Below are 24,614 nucleotides of genomic sequence, written 5' to 3'. Positions count from 1 at the left end.
TCGAACATTTCGCCTCTATACAATTTTAACAAGAAGGTATTGGATCCGAATCTAACGATCCAAAGCATCCATCTATGACCAACTCGTAATTTATGTTTTAGAGGTATCACAACTTTAGTTGGGATTAGTCACTACGTTGCAACCTTTTGGGTTTTAAGCATCATTATATTCTAAACAGTTAACACTACCATATCATCTCTACTATAGAGACAATTAATTAGATTACAATAATCTAATCATTCATTAATAAAGAACAATGTTTTGTCAAACAAAACATTTATCCATTTCACGTAGTGACGGAATTTAGTTCCTTAAAATTGGAATATAAAGACAATCTATGTTTTTCCAATTTCTTTGGTAGTTCATATGAGGAAGTAAGTACCATCTGCTTTCGCAGAGATCTTTATTTGATTCACGTTTCGAATGTGAAGTACTTTCTCTTCTCTCATTAATCTTCTACTTCTTATTAGTCACACTTTTACAACAATTGTAAAACATAATTACTAATACGGAATCAAGCATTCAAGTAGAAGAACCAACTGTTTTGAACTATTCAAGAACAATTTACAACACCTTCGAAAGATGATTTCTTGACACTTGCAAGACATTTCTTGCAAATACCCCTTCCAATGTCCATCCTTTCATAAAGAAAGTTTGTTCCCTTGGAGTTAATATTATCTTCTTCATTTGACTTCTCCTTTGACTACAATAGTCATGGTCCCTAAACTCCCACTATCTCTCTTGAAACTTATTTCAATTGTGTTGTACACATCAAACATTTTGGAGAGCATGTGGTTATTGTTCACTACATAGTTTACAATAAACTTAGTGAACCATTAGGATAGGGACACATAGGTGAAGTCCTTGCCTAGTTTCCGTCTCGTTAAGTGGTTTTAACACTTCAACACTCAATGATTCAAAATCATCATAAGTCCATGTTGATGGACTATTTTTGTCAACCAACCATTATGTTCTAAACATAATTACAAACTTTCAAGAGTTGTACAAGGCAACTCTCATTTCTTCATACAACAATTTGTAAGTGAAGAATCATGGCACATAAAGTGTCCATGCCTTTGTGCTTTCTTCTCAAGTTCCTTGTTCATGTAACAAAGAAACAAGCACTAATGTTTGTATTGATTAAGGGTTGTTCAAAGCAACTCTTATTTCTTCATACAACAATTTGTAATTGAAGAATTATGACATTTAAAATTGTTGTCCTCTTTATGATAGACTTTTCTAACATATTCTTCTAATGATACATTATCAATAGGAAGATTGTGAGGATGAGACTACTTAGGTACATTTACAAGCCATTAAAGACAATCTATGGTTTTGTAGTACTAAGTCCGGAAACTAAACTTTCGGCTTTTCTTTGTCAAGGTTTTGGATAGCGTTTGCAAATATATTGGTAAACAAATACATAACGAATATAAATTGATTGATTTTAAGCCATTTGATTCGGGTCTTTAAATCAAATAGCACCACCCACTATTTTTGGCAAATTCCATATCCCTCATTGGAATTCGAGAGTTTTGGATGAAACTCTTAGTAGGTTATGGGAGGCTCACTATTACCAAGCCCACCTCACAATGATATGATGTTGGCTAGCATTAATAATAATGAGAGAGTACGCTTACTCATTTGCAACTAATGCAAGTACCCATCTCATTTGGCCTCTAGAGAATGTCACCTCACAATGATATGATGTTGGCTCCATTGCACTTAGTTAAGTCATTCCCACCATGCTTAGTTCGTGAAGGGGTTCAAGAATAGCCTCACGATGATACGATGTCGACCATCCTCGTTGCCTACACTCACCTCATCATATGTTTATGGATTCCTCCTGAGTATAAGCATGCACTTTGTACTCCCCCATGATAGGGTGAAGCCAGTGTACAAGTCATAAACGATTGGATCCCACCACGGTGGAAGGCCTACGAAAGAGTGTTCTAAGCACTCTCACGCTTATCAACTTAATAATGGTTTGGTTGAGGGTTTTAGGTATCATCACATATAAACATACATTTTAATCTCTATTAAAACAATTTTGGTCCTATTACAACTATTGGTCCATATGATTGTTTTTAGTTGTACATAATACTCCCACTATGCTTATAAAACGGTTTTTAAAGCAAGAGTATATGATACTACTAACATAACCTTTGCATTCATTTGATGGACTATATAGTTGCCTTAGGGCCTTAGGATGACTATGAACCTTTGTTTAGATTCAACACGAGCCTTGTGTTGAATCTCGGTCTAGGAATGGTGATTGATTTTAGTTACGCGTTTAATCACATTAAGGCGTGTTGTCTTAGGGGCGTTGGACCCAACTAATTCATTTTCATGCATATCATATAAAGCAAGAAAGAAGTACTTCAAAGTAAAGGTGAGCTTATGCTCATTACAACATTTGCATAAAACAAATTACCTTAAAGTAAAGAAGGGCTTATGCCCTTTTACAACATTTGATCAAATCAAATTACAACCAAAATCTAATCTACACATTCCCATGGTTCAAACAAATTTGAAACGGCCTTTCACATAGCTCAATTATATTAGGCTTAGGTTCATAATCACCCTTTAATTAATTAACACTTTAACTAATTAAATTGAATGCAACATTTTCATTTGGTTTTTGTATCCATAAAATTGATTTAAATGGAGCTAAACAAAATGAAAATCCAATTCTCATTTAAAGAGACAAAACAATTTTGTTCTCTACCTAATTTGGGCCAATATGCAATAACCACAACTTTTGGGCCATAAAGCAATTAACCTCAACTTTTGGGCTATATTGCAAAACTTTTGGGGTCACTTTGTAAAGACACAAAAGTCCACTACTTCATGTAATTACACTAGAACCCAAAATTTAATCAATGTAAAAACTTCATTAAAGGAGCAAAACAATTTGTCCTTTAGCGTTTTTGGACCTAAATGTAAAAACGTAAACTTTTGGGCCAAAGTGCAAATACACAAAAGTATCAAAACTTTATGTAATTGCATAAAAGGCCCCAAAAGTACCCCCACTAGGGGGTGGCCGGTTTTGGAAGAGGATAGAGTGATGTGTGTGTTGATTTGTGAGTTTTAGACATAAAGCAACAAGTGGTGCAAGTGGTGTGTGTGAAAGGAAATTAATCCTTACACACCCATCACCATTTCCATCACCATTCAAATAAATATTTAATGCAATAAATCATTTGAAAAACATAAAACATAAACTTTATGAAATAAATCAAAACACAAACCTTTTTGTTCTTGGCAAAAATGTCAAGAACAATGAAGAACATTCATGAAAAACCCAAAATTTTTCCATGAACTTTTTCCACCCAAAAACATTCCAAAACCATTCAAACTTTAGGGAAATAACATCTAACCAAACTAGGGTACATAGGGGTTCCAAAAGTCACTTGAAAACACTTTTAACAAGTCAAACAAGAACCCAAAAATCCACCCTTTGGATTTGGCCGAATTTTCCCAAAGTCATGGCACCAAATTTTAGCTCCAATATTCATGCTCATATGAACTACATCTACAACATTTGAGATGGCAAACTTTCAAACAAAATTTACATTCAAAGAAGCAAGAATAAAGCTTGTAACAATTACAACTTTTAAATCACAAACTATGAACTACAAAACCCAAAAGGATTCACCAACTACTAGACCTAGGCTCTGATACCACTTGAAGGATGATTTTGTGAAAACATGTTCATTTAAGCAACATCAATAAGCATGCAATTAACAATTAAAGGCGGAATCATGCTTGCATGCACTTAAAAACAAAACATTAACCATGAAATTCAAAGCCTAGTAGATTGGTGAACCAAAACTCAACTCAAAACAAAGTGAGTTGAAATTTATACCTTTGTAGATTCCTCTTTGCATAAGCAAAGGCTAATCACCCAAAGAGAGGGCCTTCATTCCTTGCATCTTAAATCTTTGGATTTGGATGGATGAATAGGTTTCTCCAAGTTCCCAAAATTGAGAACCTCTAAGTCTCTTCACCAAGGAGAGATTGGAGAAGAAATGAGTGACCTTGGAGTAGTGGGATTGCAAGATGCACCCCCCAAGGTGGCTGGCCTCTTTAGAGAGAAATGGAGAGACAAGTTCTCACCAATTTTCTCCAAAACAAACCCTTAATGAATTTTGGCTATAAAGTCATATTTATACCTTTATTCATTTGAGTGGCAAACTTGTAAATAAGTCCAAGTTCACTACCCTAAACAATATGGCCGGCCATTAGGATATTTTGGACTAATTGGGCCTTTGTGAATCATTATTCATTAAGTTGTCATACAACTTAAGTTAAAGGGCTTGACGTTCGAAGCCCATTGGGCCTTAAGGTCCAAAACTATCCCGAGGGCTTTAACGAACTTATTCGTTTGATTAATTAACATATTAATTAATCCTTGCCATAAATAAATGATTAAACCATTTAATCATTCTTACTCATCTCCATTGTTTCTTCAATCTCCTCCTTACACGGTGTGCGATCCATTAGGTTCCTTTTAGCGAGGCAGTGGGCGATTAAAACCATTTTACATCGATTGTGAATTGAAACTTACTTTCAATTCTCCCTTTAGTGATTACACAAGTTTAGGGCTTCCACAAACCATGAGTGACACCTTGCAGCATATCATGGTTACCCAAGCTAATCAGAAGAGGTAGAGAAAACCTATTCAGTCTGGGATTACAAATGCAATACGGTCTTTCTCTAATCTAATACTCCTGACCACATTGTTTGGTTTGATAGTTTATTTATTCATGTCTACTATCCAATGTGATTCGTGTGCTTATATGATTTCCTTGAATGTGATTCGGAACGCATTCCCAAATCTCATTCATACTCTGGCCAGAGATTCTAAATCATATCATAGAGTATTCTCCCTCAAACGGTTTGAAGGTTAGAGATCCCTTGTTGCGCATTCACTTGCCTCCATGACTAAGTGGCTTAACCCCAACGATGCCGTGGACACCCCGAGGGGGAGACTTTGACATAATCAAAGATCAAGTACTTAACCACAAGACAACTGTGATGCCTCAGGTCAAAGGACTAATTTGCATTATCCCAACCATGAGTTCTCATGTGACATGAGTATGAGAACTCTTCGTTGATCGCGTTCAGTGAACTCATTCTCTACTGAGCACCTACGTACTTGTCTTGATGTCACACACACCAATGACTCGAGACTAGTCACTCTCCCTGAGAGAAGACATAGCACGTACCGATCTTGACGGACTGTCAATGCCCAATTGGCAATCCTATGATCCGGAACATTTAGGATGTGTCTACGAAAGAATGGTCTCATGAATCTAACTTCATTAGATTACATTCTCCCAATCACATATTCCTTGGACTTTATCGTTTAAGCATATAACATTTATATGAGACGGCTCAAACAATAATCTTTGCCCTTTATAGTTAAACTAGATTAGTTTAACATGTGAAATGTCCGTAAAGTATCATCATATGATTGGCTTTAGGGCACATTTCCAACAAAGACAACCGCTGATCAACTACTTATAGCATGGAAAACTTCCAGATGATTCTAGACACCACTCTGAAATACGTCGACGAGCACCTCATTTCCTCTACTACAAAGAAACACTCTACCGGCGCTCTTTTGAAGGAGAACTTCTGAGATGCCTAAGTGAGGAAGAAGCCAATCAAGCCATGGAAGAAGCACATTCAGGCGTATGCGGGGCGCATCAATCTGGACCAAAGCTACATTTCCAGCTCAAAAGAATGGGTTACTACTGGCCAAGCATGGTGAATGACTGCCTGGAACATGCCAAAAGGTACCAAGCCTGCCAATTCCACGCCAACTTCATACATTAACCACTTGAACCATTACACCCTACAGCTGCTTCATGGCCATTCGATGCATAGGGATTGGACGTCGTAGAACCAATTACTCCAAAGTCATCTACAAGAGAAGTTTACATCCTAGCTGCAACAGATTACTTCTCCAAATGGGCTGAAGCCCTACCTTTAAGGGAAGTAAAAAAGGAAACTGTCGTCTGTTTCATCAAGGAGCATATCATCCACCGATATGGTGTACCTCGCTACATCATCACTGACAACGAAAAATAATTCTCCAACCGAGTCGTGATAAGCTCTGCGAGAAATACAAGTTCAAGCAGCACAAATCTTCCATGTATCATACTCCGGCCAACGGTCTTGTAGAAGCATTCAAAAACGTCCATCCATTATGCTCCATTCATATGTTGTCCATTCCAAGCCCAAAACTGCTCTAAAATGCTCCAAATTGCCTTTTCTTGACACTTTTGCCATTTGAACCTACAAACACACGAAAATAGCTTAAATCACTATAATAAACAAAAACCAACTCACTAAATGCAAAGAAACAAGCTAACAAAGTCGCATAAATATGCTTCTATCACAAGGGCCATCAAGGCGTATTTCTTAAATTGCAATGATGAATTTTGTCAAGGGCCGTTGAGGCGTATTTGATATTAGGAAAAATTGGGAAAGCTTTCAACTTTGCATGTCCTACAACTGCACAATCATGACAAGAAAACAACTTCTGCGGGAATAACTTTGAAAACTGGAACGTTTGGCTTTAGGAAAAATTATGAAATTTGGACATAATGATCCTCAGCCACTTAGCTTCCTTCTCCAATTGGTCTTACATCAAAACTCCTTCGAAAAGTTGAATTATCACCAAAAACGTCCTGCTTTCGTAGATTGGCTGGAACTTGCCATTTTTTGCTGGAATTTGCTTCCTCCTTTTGGATGGAATGTGCTTCCTTGTTTTGATTTTCCTTTTACTATTTGGGTATGTATTTTCCTTATAGCATTAGGAAGAAATTGACCCCTATATATAGGACCATTAGGTGTGTATTTTTTCACACACACAAGTCCTTGTTGTGGGCTTGCTTGGAGCTTTTGGGTGGGTTTTGCTAGTTGCTTCTGCTTAGAGCTTGTTGCAGTGCATCAATGTTTACCACGTGGTGTTGTGCAAAAGATTGAAGCGTGTTTACACTGTGTACTGCCTTTACGTTACAGTATTCCCTTGGTAGTGATGTTGCCATGTGCATTTGTTATTAATGCTACCGTGTGCATTGTTGTTGTTCCTTGTCATGCCCCTTGTTGCTGTTTGGCACGAGTTGTAGCTGCTTGAAGCTTGTTGCAATGTGTCACTTTTACCGTATGGGGCAGTGCAAAAGACTGCAACGAGTTTATGTTGTGTAATGCCTTTTGGTCACAGCTTTCCTTGGTGGTGAAGTGCCTCTCAGTGCAAGAAACTGCTTGCGTAATCACTGCGGGGTTGTGTAGTGCGATTATGTGGTGCTTTGGTTTTCTTTGCTACTGTAGCACGCTTTGAAGGACCATCCTGTAGCTGGCCTCTTCATTGTGCTGTGCAAGAAACTGCTTGCATAATCGTTGCGGGGTTGCATAGTGTGATTACATGGCGTTTTTGGTTTCTTTGCTATTGTTGCATGCCTTGAAGGACCATCTTGTAGTGGCTGATTTCTTCTTGTTGTTACGATGTTGTCATCGTCATTCTTCAACGTTCGCGAGGTTTGTCTCGCATGTCTTTTGCTTTAGTGAAACGATTTTTTTTTCTTTCTTTGCCGCCCCACTTTTGTGCTTATGTTGCTTTGTTTATTTTGTTGCAGCCATGGTATTTTTCAAGTGCTTTAAGAATAATACCATTACTATTCTCGCGAAGGAAGGCATTTCACAAGATAAGGGGACGACATTGAAGCTTTGCGCCCATTAGCTAGCATCCGTCAGTTGAGTTTGTAGAGCACCTATTAGCTAGCATCCAAAATGCAGATGTGAACTTCTGATGAGGTGATAGACTTTGTTGGCCTACGACATCTATCTTCCTTGCAAAGTAGTGGTCATGATGGACAACTGCATTCAAGATGATTTCAAAAAGTTTTCTCCTCATCCGATACCGCCTCTGAAAATCATGAGGAAGATATCTCGAACATTCGATGAAATAATCTTTCATCATCTGGTCATGACACTCTTCTATATTACACTGTACAAATGAACACCCCGAGACAGAACCACGATAGCTAGATTTGGCATGGTGCTCATATTTCATAAGCGAGTTTGCAAATTTGGGTTCTTCGTTGTTCATTTCTACATCCGCAGTTGCAAGGCTTGCTTGGTATTGTGCCATCTGCATTACCAAGCTACGCTTTCTTCTATCATCCATTGATGAGATATTGATGATTTTGAGGAAACAAAAACACTTTGAAAGTTGGAAGATTGGTGAATATGTTGTGTGATGGTTAGATATTCAACCTATACTTATATAGAGGATGATTGAAGGTTTGCGATTCATGTGTGTAGGCTTGTGTTTCATGTGTTTCATGTGTTTTGTGTGTATTTGGTATGTGTTTCGTGTGTATCATGTGTTTCACATGTTTGATGTGTTATACATATCTATCATGTGTTTTATGTGTTTCATATGTGTTATGTGTGTCTTGTGTTTGTCATGTATTTTGTGTTATACATCTCTATCATGATTTTCATATTCTTCCATAGTGTTTCATAAGTTTCATGTATCGATTTAGTGATTTATCAATATTTATCGGAATTTAAATCCGTTAAAATATTCATAAAATTAATTTAGGATAGTCTACATAATTTTTTTTTTTTTTAAATTAGCCTAATTTCATTATTTAATAATCTGGGGCTAAAATTTTAGGCCAGAAATGTTGGAGTAGAAAAATTGTTTATAAGTTAAAACCTAAAGGCATGTTTGGTATCCTATTTGAAATTTTTTTTTATCATTTTTCAAAACATTTCTTAAGAACATTTATTGAAAACAATTTTCTTTAAGACTCAAAAACTTGATTAGTTTGTGATTTAAAATAGACAAAAAAATCTAAAAAGAGGGGTTGCAGGAGAGGGAGAAAGAGAAGAGAGAAGGAAAGAAAGTAAGAGATGATTAAAGGAAAGAGAAAAAAGATAGAAGGTCGGACGAGATAAAGAGGAAGAGGTGTGAGAGCAAGAATCAAGAGAATGAAGAGAACGGATTGGAGGTGAGACAAAAAAGGTAAAAAAGAAAAAAAAGACGAGAAAGAAAGAAGAAAAGAGAGAGATATAGATTTAGAGTGAGAGGGGAGGAGGAAGAGAAAAGAAATGAATGAGTTTAAGTTTAAAAACTCTAAAAACTCACTCTTTTTATGTTTTTAGAGAATATACTATATTTTTTTAGTTAATCTTGAGTTCAGTTTTTGAAAATAGAATACAGGAACTAAATTTTCTGAGTTAAAAATTTTAGGGTAAAAGATTGTTTACTACCCTCAAGTTTCGTGGTTTTCAACATTTAGTACATCAAGTTTTTTTCATCTCAGAGTCATACCTAAAATGTTAATTTTGGGACAGTCTCATACATCCGTTAGTCAAACTGTTAAGTCTGGCGTTAACTGATGACGTGGTGCCTATGTGGACAATGATTGGGCGCCACGTGTCATTTAAAAATATTAAAATAATTAATTAAAAAAAAAACCACTTCTTCTTCCCCACCCTCCACCCTCCACCCCGCCACTTTGAGTGTTAATTTCTTCTCTCTTTTCTTTGATCTCCACCATCACCATCTCTAGAAGCTCTTGCTGCTTGTCTTCAATTCTTCATAAAACCCAGCAAATCTAATTTCACAAATTTTGAATATTTCTCAAAATCCAGCAAACCTAACTCCACAAATCGGACTGCACACCCTTTTTCCTTTCCTCATATCTGCAGCCAACTCTCTTCCCTTACCTCCCGTCCAACTGGAATGAGAAAGAATCTTATCCATCTACTTCTCAAGAAGTTGCAAGTGTATTAGCAACAGCATCGGGTCTTCGATTCGGCGTCCTCCGCCGTCACCAACTCTGAATCCAAAGACAACCCATCGCCACGGCGGCCTAATTCGAAAAACCAAGTTGACTGGCTGGGCGATTGAAAACTCAGTCTCAAATAATGCTGGATGGTTCACGATCAAATTTTTATGCCAATTTCAATCTGCAATTTTGTCGAGTTGGGTTCTCAGGGTTATGGAAAAATGTCGAATTTGTGGAGTTGGGTTTGCTGGATTTTGAGGTTGCAGGGAAACGAGGGAGGGGCCGACCGCCCAGAGCTAGGGTTTTGAAGACTGAAGCTGCGGAGGAGAAGCCTGTGAAGGCATTCTGGGTTTTTAATTTGCATGCCCTGCCTTCTAAAATCCACCTCACTGCTCTAATAATTTTGCAGGCCAAAGCCATCCATGGCTTATTCAATCTCTCTCTCCTCCCTCATCCTCTTCCTCTCAACAAAAACTCCACCGCAACCGCCGCCGCCTCCTAGAAACCCCAATACCCCAACTTTAAGCTGCTCATCCCCGCATTCGCCACCCCAGCTGTAAGCCGTCACTCCACTCCATCTCCGTCTTTCGACACCAGATAGAGGCACTGGAAGAAAGGTGAATACCCAGGCGTCTCAGAGATGTTAACTCCGGCGACTTACAGAAAAACCCAAAGTTGGGGTTTTCCTTTTGATCTGAAAGAACTGAACTTTAGGGTTTGAGAGTGGGGGATTGAATTGAAAGATTGGGTTTGGGGATGATTTGCAGGGGTTCTGGGTTGAAGAGAGAGGTAGAGAAAGGTCGTGAGAGAGAGAGAGAGTGAGATGGAGAATGCAAAGAGAGAGAGTGTGCGGGGTAGGAGTTTTTTTTTTTTTAAATACTTTTATTTAATTAATTATTTTAATATTTTTAATGATACGTGGTGCCCAGTCATTGTCCACATAAGCGCCACGTCATCAATTAACGGCAGACTTAACGGTTTGACTAACAGATGTATGAGACTGTTCCAAAATTAACACTTTAGGTATGAATCTGAGACGAAACAAACTTGATGTACTAAATGTTGAAAACCACAAAACATGAGGGTAGTAAACAGTCTTTTATCCAAAATTTTAAGTTTTAGGTCAAAGGTCATAGAAACGCAATAAGTTTTTCCATAAATGTGAAGAATATTCCATCTTTTTGGGATACGCATAACCAAATCAGAAATAAAAAAATTTAAATTTTAAATTTAAAAAAAAAAAGTTAAAAAGATGATGAGGACGATGTCGCGATGAGAAGGTCAAACTTAAACAGCTCAGAGGGGAAAGCAAACGTGCTGTAATCTGAGTTGTAAAACCCAACCAAATCCAGCCAGCCTCCTTTAAGAAGTCGGAATATGAGGATCCTGTCTTTTGGGTTATACGAAATTGTGGTTTGGATTACTTATTTGCTAGTTTTGTTGTAACTTGTAATTTCATCTCGTGCTGCTATCTGAGAAACCCAGCTAGCAGTTCTGGGCTTCAGGTGAGTTTTTATTTTTACTTTGTTTATTTATCTTAATTGGGGAATGATGTTATGATCCATGAACAATTATTGGCTTAATATGTTATGTAACTTGTAATTATTATTAATATATTTTTCTTACCATATATAAATTGTAAATTGTTGGATGACATTGTTTTCAGGGTTTCGTTAATTCGATACATTAAGCAAGTTTATTGGAAATTCTGTTCGTATCGGAGTCCTGGATAGAAAATGAGAGCAATTGCTCGATCTTTTCACCAATGTAGATTGGCTTTGTGCCATCAAGCATGTCATTACTCAAGTGGTTTTGTAACAAGGCAGAAGCTGTTGACAAACACCCGTGCTGTGTTTGCTTATCAACTCGCTAAAAATGCCGAATTCGATAGACTTCAACACCCCACGCTTATGGTCTCGAGAGCTCTGTCAATTGATGCTGCTCAAGTTACTAATGGTGGTGCTTCTTGTATTTTGGGCTGTCTTAGTTTGTAAAGTAGCATTATAGTCTCAGTTTTGATGGTTTTGAGTTCAATAGCAGATGTAAAAACAGCGGGGCCACTAGTTGAGTATGAACGAAGAATTGCTGCAGGGGAACTTGTTGACGGTGATGCCTACCAGGTAGGGAAAACAACTCATCGGGTGTATTCTTTATCAGTTCCATATAGATAAATGAGGAAATGATCAGAATGAAAACTGTTTGGCACCTTCCTTCATTTGAAATTTGAAGTGCTAAATGGCACAGTGACGGTGCATGCAAACCTTGGAAGTCAGCTTCACTTTTTCACATACTGTTCGTTTGTTTGTTTGTTTGTTTTGGTTGAACAGATAATGTTTGTTATGGACACTTTATTTAGAGGGAAATTATCCCGTAATTTGGTTTAAAGTATTTAAACTTTCGGTCTTATTTAGTAAATCCTGTGTTAAATGTGGGTTGCTCTGGTTGGATAACAGCTAAAGGAACTGTACTATCGCTTCAGGCAATTATATGCATTATCTATTTATTTTTCTTTTTTTTATCTGACTAATTTTTGTAGGTAGACACCTTAAGAGAACTTCAAAGGCTTTATGATGAACTTGTTCAATCAGCTAATGCCTGCCGGTTGGATAGATATTCAACTTCTACAAAATCTGGAAGGTACTCTTCAATAACTTGTTTAATTTCACCGCTTGTGATCCAATTTCAAGTTGTAGGCTGGTACAGTATATGATACCATTAGCTTCGTGTTGAATTTTTTCTTTTCCTACTTCTAATTTGTTTCTATCTAGGAGTATTTACCAATCGTTCATCTTTTTGTCCATATACAGGAGTAGGTGGTTGTGGTATCATTTCATCCCACATTCTTCAACCTCACCTGTCAAAGGTCTTTATCTGTATGGAGGAGTGGGTACTGGTAAAACCATGTTGATGGACTTGTTTTTTGATCAGCTGTAAGTTTAAATGAATGTTCTTTTTTGTTATGTTATTGTTTAATTTTCTAGATATTGCGACGCTATTGTTCATAATCGTTGAGGAAAAGTCCTTGTAAATACAATGGATCTTGGTGCTTGTCAAAATTTATTTATTTCTGTTCTTGAATGTTAACTTCTCCAACTTTCCGTCCATCACATATTGTCGTCTTTATCTCCTAATAATTTTATTTTTGTTTCTCAGACAATGCAGCTGGAGGAAAAAGAGGATTCATTTTCATGACTTCATGCTGAATGTACATAAAACGTTGCGAGTAAGATGAAATTTTTGATAAAAGGACTTCCTTTGTCATATCTGAGAAATATCTTCTTATGCAAATGTAGGCTGTATTTGGTAAAATTTTTAGGGTTAATTGTTTAGCTCCCGTTGCGAAAAATGTATCATGAAGTACAGTAGAACATTCAGTAATTTGTACACCGCCCCTGGATGGATGATATCCGAACAGGTTGTTCTTACAGTATTTTTGAAAAGAGAGATTTTATTTCAAAATAAGAGCTGTGCATTTACAGTACAACAGGTTTTCATACTTGAGGATTAGGAACTCATTTTTTCAGTCAGTTAATATTCGCATATATTTGAACCAAATGTTCATTTCATTCTAGACATTGGTTTCTTTGGTACTAGGTCTTATACAACTACCCGGTTAAGGTTAACATGGATGATATATATTTTCTCAGAAGCACCAGGGTGTAGAAGATCCACTTGAAGTTGTTGCAGGAGAGATATCGGACGAGGCAATCTTGTTGTGTCTGGATGAATTCATGGTGGAGCACTAGTATTTGAAAATATGATTCAAAATCATATCTTACTATGTTCCTTTGTTGTACTGATTGTCCTGTGGTCTTACGTAGGTGACTGATGTTGCTGATGCATTAATATTAAATCGCCTGTTTAGACATCTATTCAATAATGGTATTGTAAGTAGTTTACTTTCATTTACTCTCTTGTGCTCATGGCCTTTTGTACACTGAATCATGCAGATTCATACTATTTTCTTTGTTTCGATTTTTATTTGTGTTTTTTATTTTACTTTTTGTGCGAGGCAAGTTTAGATCCTTGTTTCCACCTCCAATCGTGCTCCAGATAAGCTGTATGAAGGTGGACTGCAGAGGGATCTTTTTCTTCCGTTCATTGCGACTTTGAAGGTATGTATCTGGATGTGATCTCATCTGCTTGTAATTAGATTGGTTCAAACCAGTGATTTTAGTATATGTTTGCCACAAAACGATAAAATGTTGCCAAGGCACTTGTGGAGTTACCAAACCTTTAACTGGGTTTTATTTGGTGCTAGACAATTTGTTTTATGTATGCATTTTTTGAAGTTTTACATCTGGCACCAGTACTCATGTGCATAACATTATATCATGTTTTCCTAGTCTGTTAATTAGTTTGTACTTCATAACAGCGGGGTATTTTGGCTGTAGGAAAGATGTGTAGTTCATGAAATTGGTTCTGCAGTAGACTACCGGAAACTGACTTCGGTGAGATATCAAGTCCACTAAGATTCCACATGTTCAGGTGATATTACCTAATGTTTATAAATATCTAATCTCATGATTGCACCTTAACTACAGGCAGAGCAGGGTTTCTACTTTGTTGGCAAAGATTTGTCGGGATTTCTCAAGCAAAGTTTTCAACAATTGATTGGGGAACATGAAGCTGTTCCACAAGAAGCTGAAGTAGTAATGGGAAGGACGTTAAAGGTAATCTCTCGATTGCCTTTTGGTGAGGCATATGCTGAGAATATTATATGGTCATGTGTTTTTGGATCTGACAATATGTTCTTTAATTCATATCAGGTTCCACTAGGTGCTAATGGATGTGCGTATTTTCCTTTTGAGGAACTGTGTAACAGACCATTGGGAGCTGCAGACTATTTTGGATTGTGCAGTAAGTAAAACCTAGCAGAGTCGATAATTCATGCAAATTAGGATGTTAAATTTATTTTTAGTTAGTGATATATGACATCATTGTGTTGAGTCGTGGTATGGATGCAAATTAGTATTCTGTCCTCCTGCACTCCTACACTTAAGAATAGGAACTGCAAAACATAAATCTGGATGTTGAGCAATGGAACGTACTTCCCTGTTTTTCATTTTACGTTTATTAAAACCTCATACCTTTTTCTTGGCTAATATTTGCGCGGTTTTAAAAATCATTTCCCTTTTATCCGACTATGAATGATAGATATAGATGTTCGTGAACCTTTATAAATTTTATTTTTACCTGGATGCACAAATTCATATTACCTTAAAACCATTGGCTCTTTTTTAGTAGTAGGAGCTTCCAAACACCCTAATATGGGAATTTCGTATTTCAAGAATCAAAAATAACTTCTCTTAAAGGTTCTTCATTTTCCTTTTTACAGAGAACTACCATACCTTGGCATTGGAGGGTGTCCCAGTTTTTGGGCTCCACAATAGAACAGCTGCATACCGGTTTGTCACTCTAGTTGATGTATGTTCTATGTTTCTTCATAATTTTTTTTTTAACAAACGATGTTATCTACACTAATGGGGAGGGTGGTGTGCTTAACCTCACAATGGGCTAGCAATAATGTGGTTTAGACTTGCCTTTGGCGAGAATCGAACCTAAAACCTCTCATTACAAGTGAAGAGGAATACCACTAGACCGTAGTATCAAGTGGCTCTGTTTCTTCATAATTAGGTTGGCCATATTAGTTACAACTTTTGGAAATAATACCTCTGGAACCAAGATATTTGGGAATAAGATTTGTTCATGTCTTTGGTTATCCTTCACAGGATACTGTTGCAACTGCATTTGGGTTATAGCTTAATCACCATTGCTTTCTCCACTCTCATGGGTCTTAGTATTCCAAATTAGATAAGCTGTGTTAAATTATTCTATTCACTAATGTGGTCACAGGTGATGTACGAGAACAAGGCCAGGCTTTTGTGTACAGCTGAGGGAACTCCCTTTGAACTCTTTGAAAAGGTAGTGACAATCTCTGATGCCCTACAAATAGCACCTAGAACCTCTTCGAGGTCAAGGAAAAATGATGATGCCGGACTGTGCGTGGATAATGAATTGGGTTTTGCTAAAGACCGCACCATTAGTAGGTATGTTCCTCTGCAGAATAAATAATAGCAATTAGTTTGTAACGTGAATTCTATCATTGTACCTGCCTCATTTGTCTATTATTGCACATTGACGTGTCGTTTCTAGTACTACATGACAACTCTCACAGTTTTCTCGCAAATATGCATGCTTTGATTGGAAGAAATTTGCAAGGTTTGGATTGAAAATGTTGTGTTTAAAAAATTTTGGTCATCAAAAGATCTCATTTTGGGTTAATCTTTCCTTCACCTCTTCTCGGCATGCATTGTTTATTCTAACCTTTTACAACTGGAGCCAAAATATCTCGTTTAGAATCTTTGCGTCATGCTTCTGTCCTATTCTAACCGATTACTACCCTAAATCCAAATAACTGTAACTAAAAACAAGTGGCTTAAGGTTTCGGGATCGATAAGAACAGGTCTATATTGAGACGTCGTAGTTTGGTTGTATGAAAGTTGTCAATCTGGTTGTTCTCTATCTCTATTTATTGCAACGTTGCTAGTACTGACTGAAACCGCTGACGAGTGCAGATTAACAGAGATGAATAGCAAAGAATACTTGGAGCACCATGCTGAAACATTGGCTGAGAAGAACTCAGAGGAAGGTGTGAATCTTAATAAGGTCGTGCAAGCATGATGACGTAAACAGATCCAGCTTACTCCAGTAAACCGGTGTTGTATAATTGTGTGGTTGCACGTCCAGAATCAGCATTGTAACATGAATGTTGTAACATGAATGTTATTTTTTTTCTTTTTTCAGTTGAACAAATGTACTCTCATAGTCGTATTAGATTCACCATTGTAACATAAATGTTATGATAATGCTCTGAAATTTTGAGGCTTGATAACTTCCTTGTGATTTATGGGACTGGCTACAATATTTACATGTATTTAATACAATCACCATATGAGCGTCATATATAATTCGAAGGAAAATGTGTAAAAAATTAAGTTCATTAAGCAACATAATAGCGATTAAATGGCAGAAGCATGTTTAGATGTACTTTAAAACAAAAACTTAAACTATGAAATTCAAAGTCTAGTAGTTATGGTAAACCAAGATTCAACTCAAATCTTAGGAGAAGGAAGTTGAGAAATTTTTATACCTTTAGCATCTCTTTGCTTAGCAAGGGAGATTCACCCATGTGAGGGCCTTCTTTTCTCTGTCTCCTTGCTACTTGGCTCCATGGACGTGGATGGAGGAACTTTGCTTCTTGACTCCATGACTTTTTGAATATGGATGGAGAAATGGGTTCTCCAAAAGTCCCTAAAATTGGAGACCTCTAAGTTCTGACACCAATGATGGTTGAGGAAGAAGATGAGTGACCATGGAAGAACAAAATGTTAGCAATGTTCTCCCATGGTGTCTGGCCTCTCTAGAGAGAAAGAGCTTGTGTTCTCTCATATTTCCTCAAAGAAAACCCTCATGTAAAAAAGGCTATAAAGTTATTTTTATACCTACCTTCATTAGAGTGACAAAACTTGTAATAAGTCCAAAATCACTCCCTCTCTGAGCACGGCCGGCCTCCCTATTGTTGGTGGGTTAATTGCCCACTTTGTTTTAGTTGTCACACAACTTAAACCTTATGTGCCTTGTGGACCAAAACCCTTTTGAGTCCCAAAATCCAAAACTAACTTAAGGCCTAAAAACGAGCCTTTCATTCTTGATTAATTAACTTTTAATTAATTCTTACCATATACAATTAAACTATTTAATTGTCCTTACTCATCTTCGTTATATCATTCAATCATTATCTTACACGGTGTGCGATCTATTAGGTTCCTTTTAGTGAGGTTGTGGGCGATTAGAACTTTTACTAATCGATTGTGAATTGAAACTTGTTGATGCACAAAATCAGTGAGGACTTTGGTACAACAGAAAGTGTTAAGTTTGTGACCTTCACTAGATTGCTCCGGTCACTAGTATGGATAAGTATGTAAATGGATAGAGATAGGGAAGCAAACACAAGATGTACGTGGTTCACCCAGATTAGCTACGTCCACGAAGTAGAGGAGTTTTCATTAATTGTGAAGGGTTTACACAAGTACATAGGTTCAAGCTCTCCTTTAGTGAGTACAAGTGAATGATTTAGTACAAATGACATTAGGAAATATTGTGAGAGAATGATCTCTATTTATAGAATAGAGTTTCTAGTTTCATTCTGACATTGACACGTGTCGTGTTGTGATTGGCTTCTGATGTTGACACATGTCGCGCTATGATTGGCTTCTGATGTCGACACGTGTCGCGCTGTGGTTGGCCTTCTGGTTGGAGGGAAACTCTTCTGGGTCCTTGACAGTATAACGTTGACTGGTGGTCAGTAGTTTCGGGATTGGTCAAGTATGGTACAAACAGTGCTCCCCTAAGTTCCCGAGTAAGGGAAGCTCCTCGGTTGGGGACTTGCAAGATCCAAGCCATTGAGTAATCACGAAACTTCTAAGTACCGAAGTGTGGTATCATTTTCACTTGCCTTATCTGTCTCATATGTAGATGTAACATCTTCTCTGGAAGTACTTTTCCTCCATCCAGGGGTGGTATCATTAACCGATTAAAATGCACAAGGTAATGTATCAATTTCACTTGAAGCTTACTTGTAGTTTCGGGATTGGTCAAGTGAAATACAAACCCTATAGTAGGAGTCCCCCAAGTCGCCGAGCTAGGAGATTTGCCGAATGAGGTAACAGACAAGGTAAGCAATCAGACTTACAAGCAAGCAACCGGGATCGGAGGTTCGACTTCGGCTTCCGGTTGATTGTTCTCCTTCTCCTTGTGTCGTAAATAACACCAAGGATAAGGAGAAGCAAATGGAGAAAAGATGATATGAGATACTTTTGCTTTTGAAGAAGTAACTTTCCACAGGCTTATTCTTGAACTGGGCTGGAGGGTTTTCTGGTTCCCTCCAGAGTATAAGGCCGACTCAAGAATTTGAGGGTCAAAACAAGTCCATCAAATCTAAAGTACGTTCGACCTTGATGATATGGGATACTTTTGCTGTTGACAAAGTAGTGGATGTATCGGCACGTGTTCTGTTACGCTTGTCTCCATATGCTTCCTTGTATCCTTCTCACTTGCCTTATATGTTCCTCAGGCAGATGTGGTATCTTCTCTAGAAGCATAAGATGTTGAAAATGAGTACTCGAGAGCAATGCCAGGTAAGTAATCAGGCAAGGGGTTCCAGGCAATCAGTTCCTGACTAGAAGCTTGATTCCAAGTGCTGACTGATTGCTCTCTTTCTCCTTGTCTTGCAGGTAAGAACAAGGCCAAAGGAAAAGATAGGGAAAAAGCATGATATGGGATACTCTTGCTTTTAACCCTGATGATATGAGATACTTTTGCTCTGGTGTGGCTTGTTTGCAGAGGTATTATCGTGAGGAAAAGAAGCTGAGTATTTTGAGAGACTCTGCTGAGAGTGCCCTCTCGGATGTGAAGAAAAGTTGAGCATTTTTTTTTATTTGCAGGTTTTCCTAGCCGTAGAGGATGGAGGTCGACATATATAGGAGTTTCCCTAACAACAAGTAGTAGTGTTATTCCTTTACCCTTCTTGGTCGTAGTAATGTAGTGGGAGCTGCAAGCTTCACGTGTTTTAACTTTGTCAGAGCACTTTGAAAAAGTGGTATGTGGTATCTGGAAAGCTGATGTTGCATGTGAAGATTGCAGACAAGCTTTATCCAAGGAAATTTGGCTCTCAAAGTTCAGAGAGCGATGCCTCTTCGGTTTTCGAACACGTAATCCTGTCGGGGATCTGGTTCTCGAGATTCGGAGAGCGGTGCCTCTTCGATTTTTTAGAAAGCAATCCTGTTGGGAGTCTGGCTCTTGAGATTCGGAAAGCGGTGCCTCTTTAACTTTTGAGAAAGTAATAATGCTGCTAGGAGTCTGGCTCTCGAAATTCGGAGGGCGGTGCCTCTTCGATTTTTGAGCAAGTAATAATGCTATTCATTTACCCTTCTTGGTCATAGCAATGTAGTGGGAGCTGCAAGCTTCACATGTTTTAACTTTGTCAAAGCGCTTTGAAAAAGTGGTATGTGGTATCTAGAAAGCTGATGTTGCGTGTGAAGATTGCAGACAAGCTTTATCCAAGGAAATCTGGCTCGAAGTTCGGAGAGCAGTGCCTCTTCGATTTTCGAACAAGCAATCCTGTCGGGGATCTGGCTCTCGAGATTCAGAGAACGGTGCCTCTTCGATTTTTGAGAAAGCAATCTTGTTGGGAGTCTGACTCCTGAGATTCGGAGAGCAGTCTCTCTTCGATTTTTTAGGAAGTAATCCTGTTGGGAGTGTTTTCTCGAATGTGAGTAAAGGTTGGGCATTTTTGCCAGTCTGCCTTGCCACGGAGCACGGAGGTTGACACACATTGGGACTTTCTAGTTATCAAGCAGTGGTGCTATTCCTTTACCCTTGTGGGTAATAGTAGGGTAGCTGGACCTTCAAAATTTATGTGTCTAAACTTTGTTAGAGATCTTTGGCAAAGTTATCTGTGGTACCCGAGGAGCTGATGTTGCATGTGGAAAGTGGTGCCTCTTCGAAGTCCGAATAGTGGTGTCTCTTCGGAATCCGGAGAGTGGTGCCTCTTCGATTTTTGAACCAACGGCCCTATTGCCCTTTCTTTTATAAGGGCACCAATTATGTGCAAGGAGTACATTCAGAGAGTTATTGCTTGTAGGAATTTTCCCCTTACTTCAGAGATTTATTGCACCTCATTTCTCCTTCATCATTTCTGAAAATGTCTGGCCCATCCGACCGTCGTTTTGATTTGAACTTTGGTGAAGAGGCAGCCATGCCTTCTCAAGACAACATATGGCGCCCATCCTTCTTATCCTCTACTGGTCCTCTTACCGTTGGGGACTCTGTGATGAAGAATGATATGACTGCTGCGGTGGTGGCCAGGAACCTTCTCACTCCCAAAGATAACAGACTACTTTCCAAATGGTCTGATGAGTTAGCTGTTAAGGATTCTTTGGCTCTCAGTGTTCAGTGTGCAGGTTCTGTGTCTCATATAGCCCAACGCCTATTTGCTCGAACCCGCCAAGTTGAATCATTGGCAGCTGAAGTGATAAGTCTCAAATAGGATATCAGAGGGCTCAAGCATGAGAATAAACAGCTGCACAGGCTTGCACATGACTATGCTACAAACATGAAGAGGAAGCTCGACCAGCTGCAGAAATCTGATGGTCAGATTTTACTTGATCATCAGAGGTTTGTGGGTTTGTTCCAAAGGTATTTATTGCCTTCGTCTTCTGGGGCTGTACCCCGTAATGAAGCTCCAAATGATCAACCTTCGGTGCCTCCTCCTTCTGGGGTTCTGCCTAGTACTGAGGCTTTGAATAATCACCCTATGGTGCCTCCTCGATTTGGGGCTCTGCCGACTGCTGAGACTTCTCCTTAGCAACCTTCGTGAAGGCTCCCTCTTGTTTGTTTATTTTGATTCATGTATATGTACATATTTGTAACTTATCGGAGATATCAATAAACAAGCTTTGCTTCATTTCAACGTATTGTGTTAAATACACCAAGGCCTTCTTCACTAAGTTCTTTAAATTTTTCCTTTTGTTAAAGCTTGTATGTTAAAGCTTTGTGAGTAAAGCATGTAGGTTGAGGTAGTGCTCCCTTAATTTCCCGAGTGAGGAAAACTTCTCATTTAGAGACTTGAAAAATCCAAGTCACTGAGTGGTCGTGAGACTTGCGAGTATCAAGGTGCAGTAGCATATGGTAGGAGTCCCCCAAGTCTCCGGTCGAGAGAGTTGACGAATGAGGCATTTCCTTTCTAAGTGGTAGTCCAAAACTCCTTCTTCATATATATTTGTTATGAAAGTGGTTAGGCCCAAAGAAGAAGAGGCCTAGGCATTTTTTTTTTTTTTTGAATTTTTGAATTTTTGAATTTCCGAATTTTTGAAATTTTGAATTTCCGAATTTTTGAATTTTCGAATTTCCGAAAAAAAAAATTATATATATATATATATATATATTTTAAAGCTTTGTAGGTGAAGCTTTAATGTTGAAGCTTTGTATGTGAAGCTTTGGTGTTGAAGCTTTGTAAGTGAAGCTTTGAGGTTGAAGCTTTGTTGGGCACCATGAATTGATTTTGCTTCACACTATCTTGATCAAGATAGTGTGAAGCTTTTATGTTGAAGTTTTGTAGGTGCAGCTTTTGTGGGTCAAGCTTTTGTAGGTGAAGCTTTTGTGGGTCAAGCTTTTGTAGGTCAAGCTTTTGTGGGTCAAGCTTTTATGGGTCAAGCATTTGTGGTGAAGCTTTTGTGGGTGAAGCTTTTGTAGGTCAAGCTTTGTTGGGCACCATGAATTGATTTTGCTTCACACTATCTTGATCAAGATAGTGTGAAGCTTTTGTAGGTCAAGCTTTTATGGGTCAAGCTTTTGTAGGTGAAGTTTTTGTGGGTCAAGCTTTTGTTGGGTACCATGAATTGATTTTGCTTCACACTATCTTGATCAAGATAGTGTGAAGCTCTTGAGAATTTGTTTTTGTCCTCCATTGATGAAGCTTTTGTTGGTGAAGCTTTGGAGTTGAAGCTTTGTAGGTGAAGCTTTGGAGTTGAAGCTTTTGTTGGTGACGTTTTGGAGTTGAAGCTTTGTAGGTGAATCTTTGGAGTTGAAGCTTTGTAGGTGAAGCTTTGGAGTTGAAGCTTTTGTGGGTGAAGCTTTTGTAGGTCAAGCTTTGTTGGGCACCATGAATTGATTTTGCTTCACACTATCTTGATCAAGATAGTGTGAAGCTTTTGTAGGTCAAGCTTTTATGGGTCAAGCTTTTATGGGTCAAGCTTTTGTAGGTGAAGTTTTTGTGGGTCAAGCTTTTGTTAGGTACCATGAATTGTGTTGGTACCATATATTGGGCCTCGTATATTTGGGCCTTGGGCCTTGTATTTGGGCCTCACACTAAAGCCCATACTTTGTAAAAGAGGAGGAGCCCCTTATTCTATAAAAGGGGACTCCTCCCCTCATTCTAAGGGGGGGCAAAAAGAACCAAGCCTAAGAAGGCTAAGAGAAGCTATCATTACATTCAGGAGAGACCTCACACCACCGAGGCTCTCCTCTCCCTTCTCTTCTTTCTCCTCCGGGGGACTTCCCCCAAACACTTGTATCCATACAATTACAGAGAAACAGAATCAACTACAGTGTGGACGTAGCCCAAACATTGGGGTGAACCACGATACATCTTGTGTCATTTACATTTCTTGCAGATTCACGGTCGGATTTACGTTGTTCCAAGACCATCCGGTTTTGTGCATCAACATTTGGCGCCGTCTGTGGGAAACGATACGAAAAGTTGTGTCGGTTCTCTTTCATTTTTTTCACCCCCCGCCGTGAATCTGCAAAACCCAATCGACTAGCTACTGCTTCTACCATCCCACTCCTTTCGTCTTCAAACGAAGAGAAAATGGGATCAACGATGCGACCATAAAGATCTTGTACTGTGGGATATGCCACACCGATCTCCACCATGCTAAGAATGATTGGGGCATCACCATATATCCAGTGCATCACTCCGACAAAAAGTTTGTCACCGACATCATCATCAGCTTTACCCTCGTGGGCCGGGACACCACTTCGGCTGCTCTCACCTGGTTCTTCTGGCTGCTTTCGCAGAACCCACATGTAGAACAAGAGATCTTGAAGGAGATCAACGACACATCGTCGTCTGAGTTAGCGGCGGGGGGAGGTCACGACGAGGTGAAGGAGATGGTGTACACCCACATGGCACTGTGCGAGAGCATGAGGCTGTACCCGCCGGTTCCCGTCGACAGTAAACAAGCTGAACAGCTAAAAGTGCAATTCTAGTAGCTGAGTGGCATAGAATGGGATCACTGGACTATCGGTTTGAAGGAGATGTATCATCATGGAAGAGCATTTCATGCCACAAACCACACCCACGAAAAGATAAGTGGTTGTCAGAAACTTTATATTTCTTTATGTTATTTCTTAATTATTCTATAAATGGTGCCAGCTTTACTTTGTTTTGTCTGCCTCAATTGTTCTATAAGTGCTGCCCACTCCGTCTAAAAAGATAAATTTTATTATAATTATTTTATTATTTTAACACAAAAAACAAAGGGAACGTTACATTATATGTTGGAGAAAGCAACAAACCATATATTATGGCACCAAAAGCATTAGTTAGTAGTGACTCAGCAACACATCTTTCGAAATCCACTTTTTCTCAGCATTTGATTACACAATGGCCAAACTTTCATCATGCATCCCATTTTCTGAAAAGCTATTACAAATATTATTATTTAATATTACAGGGTATAATATATACCCATTATCCATCTGTCTAACAGAAAAAAGCCACGGTAAAACTCAAGATAAGAACACTTTTATTATGAAGTCTCTACTTTTCACTTTGATATTGTCGGCCATGAAAGAAATATAATTATGTTTTCTCAATATCATTGTCATGTGATTTATCAAAGAACTAAATAAATCATTTATTCATGATTATATATATATACACACACATTTAGGCAATACCTGTTATATTGTTGATATATGATACAAATCATTTACCACACGACTGAATAAATTATTTATTTATAGAAGAACATAGTACAATATTTTGCCTTGACAAACTTTGTCAATTTGATTTATTCATTATACGGTCGTACTTATACTGTCATTTATTGTCAGGAATTATTGAGCAACTAGGTCCACTGATTAACGTTGTTGCTGATTAACGAAGTCTACCAACTTATAGACTGATGAGCCACGTGCTCATGGTGATCTCTTGTCTGACCGGACACCCAC

At 38.3% G+C, this 24,614-nt stretch overlaps 1 protein-coding gene across 4 annotated transcripts; it reads left to right on the top strand.

Annotated features, from left to right (window-relative positions):
- The first annotated feature begins 11,072 nt into the window (after positions 1-11,072).
- On the top strand, positions 11,073-16,725 carry LOC103453114 (uncharacterized). Of its 4 annotated transcripts, none has more exons than XM_017337123.3 (15): positions 11,073-11,320; positions 11,482-11,771; positions 11,856-11,935; positions 12,352-12,452; positions 12,623-12,745; positions 12,969-13,038; positions 13,463-13,549; positions 13,637-13,702; positions 13,838-13,930; positions 14,210-14,266; positions 14,360-14,488; positions 14,585-14,675; positions 15,154-15,242; positions 15,672-15,865; positions 16,394-16,725. In XM_017337123.3, exons 2-15 carry the CDS (start codon positions 11,552-11,554, stop codon positions 16,497-16,499), a joined length of 1,506 nt encoding a protein of 501 aa, XP_017192612.1. In that variant the 5' UTR covers positions 11,073-11,320; positions 11,482-11,551; the 3' UTR covers positions 16,500-16,725. The 4 variants fall into 4 exon arrangements, 2 of the variants coding, with proteins under 2 accessions (XP_017192612.1, XP_008390881.1); XM_008392659.4 differs by having other exon boundaries at positions 11,853-11,935; XR_011576869.1 differs by lacking the exon at positions 15,154-15,242 and having other exon boundaries at positions 11,090-11,320.
- Positions 16,726-24,614: the final 7,889 nt, after the last annotated feature.

This window comes from Malus domestica, chromosome 16, assembly GCF_042453785.1.
Source record: "Malus domestica chromosome 16, GDT2T_hap1".
NCBI classification, from domain to species: Eukaryota; Viridiplantae; Streptophyta; class Magnoliopsida; order Rosales; family Rosaceae; genus Malus; species Malus domestica.
This window is presented reverse-complemented; position numbering and strand designations above follow the sequence as displayed.

Coding starts and splice junctions, on each gene's coding strand:
- LOC103453114 (XM_008392659.4), top strand. CDS start 11,552: ATGAGAGCAATTGCTCGATCTTTTCACCAATGTAGATTGGCTTTGTGC. Junction 12,746..12,968: donor GACTTGTTTTTTGATCAGCT/GTAAGTTTAAAT, acceptor TTTGTTTCTCAG/ACAATGCAGCTGGAGGAAAA. Junction 15,866..16,393: donor AAAGACCGCACCATTAGTAG/GTATGTTCCTCT, acceptor TGACGAGTGCAG/ATTAACAGAGATGAATAGCA.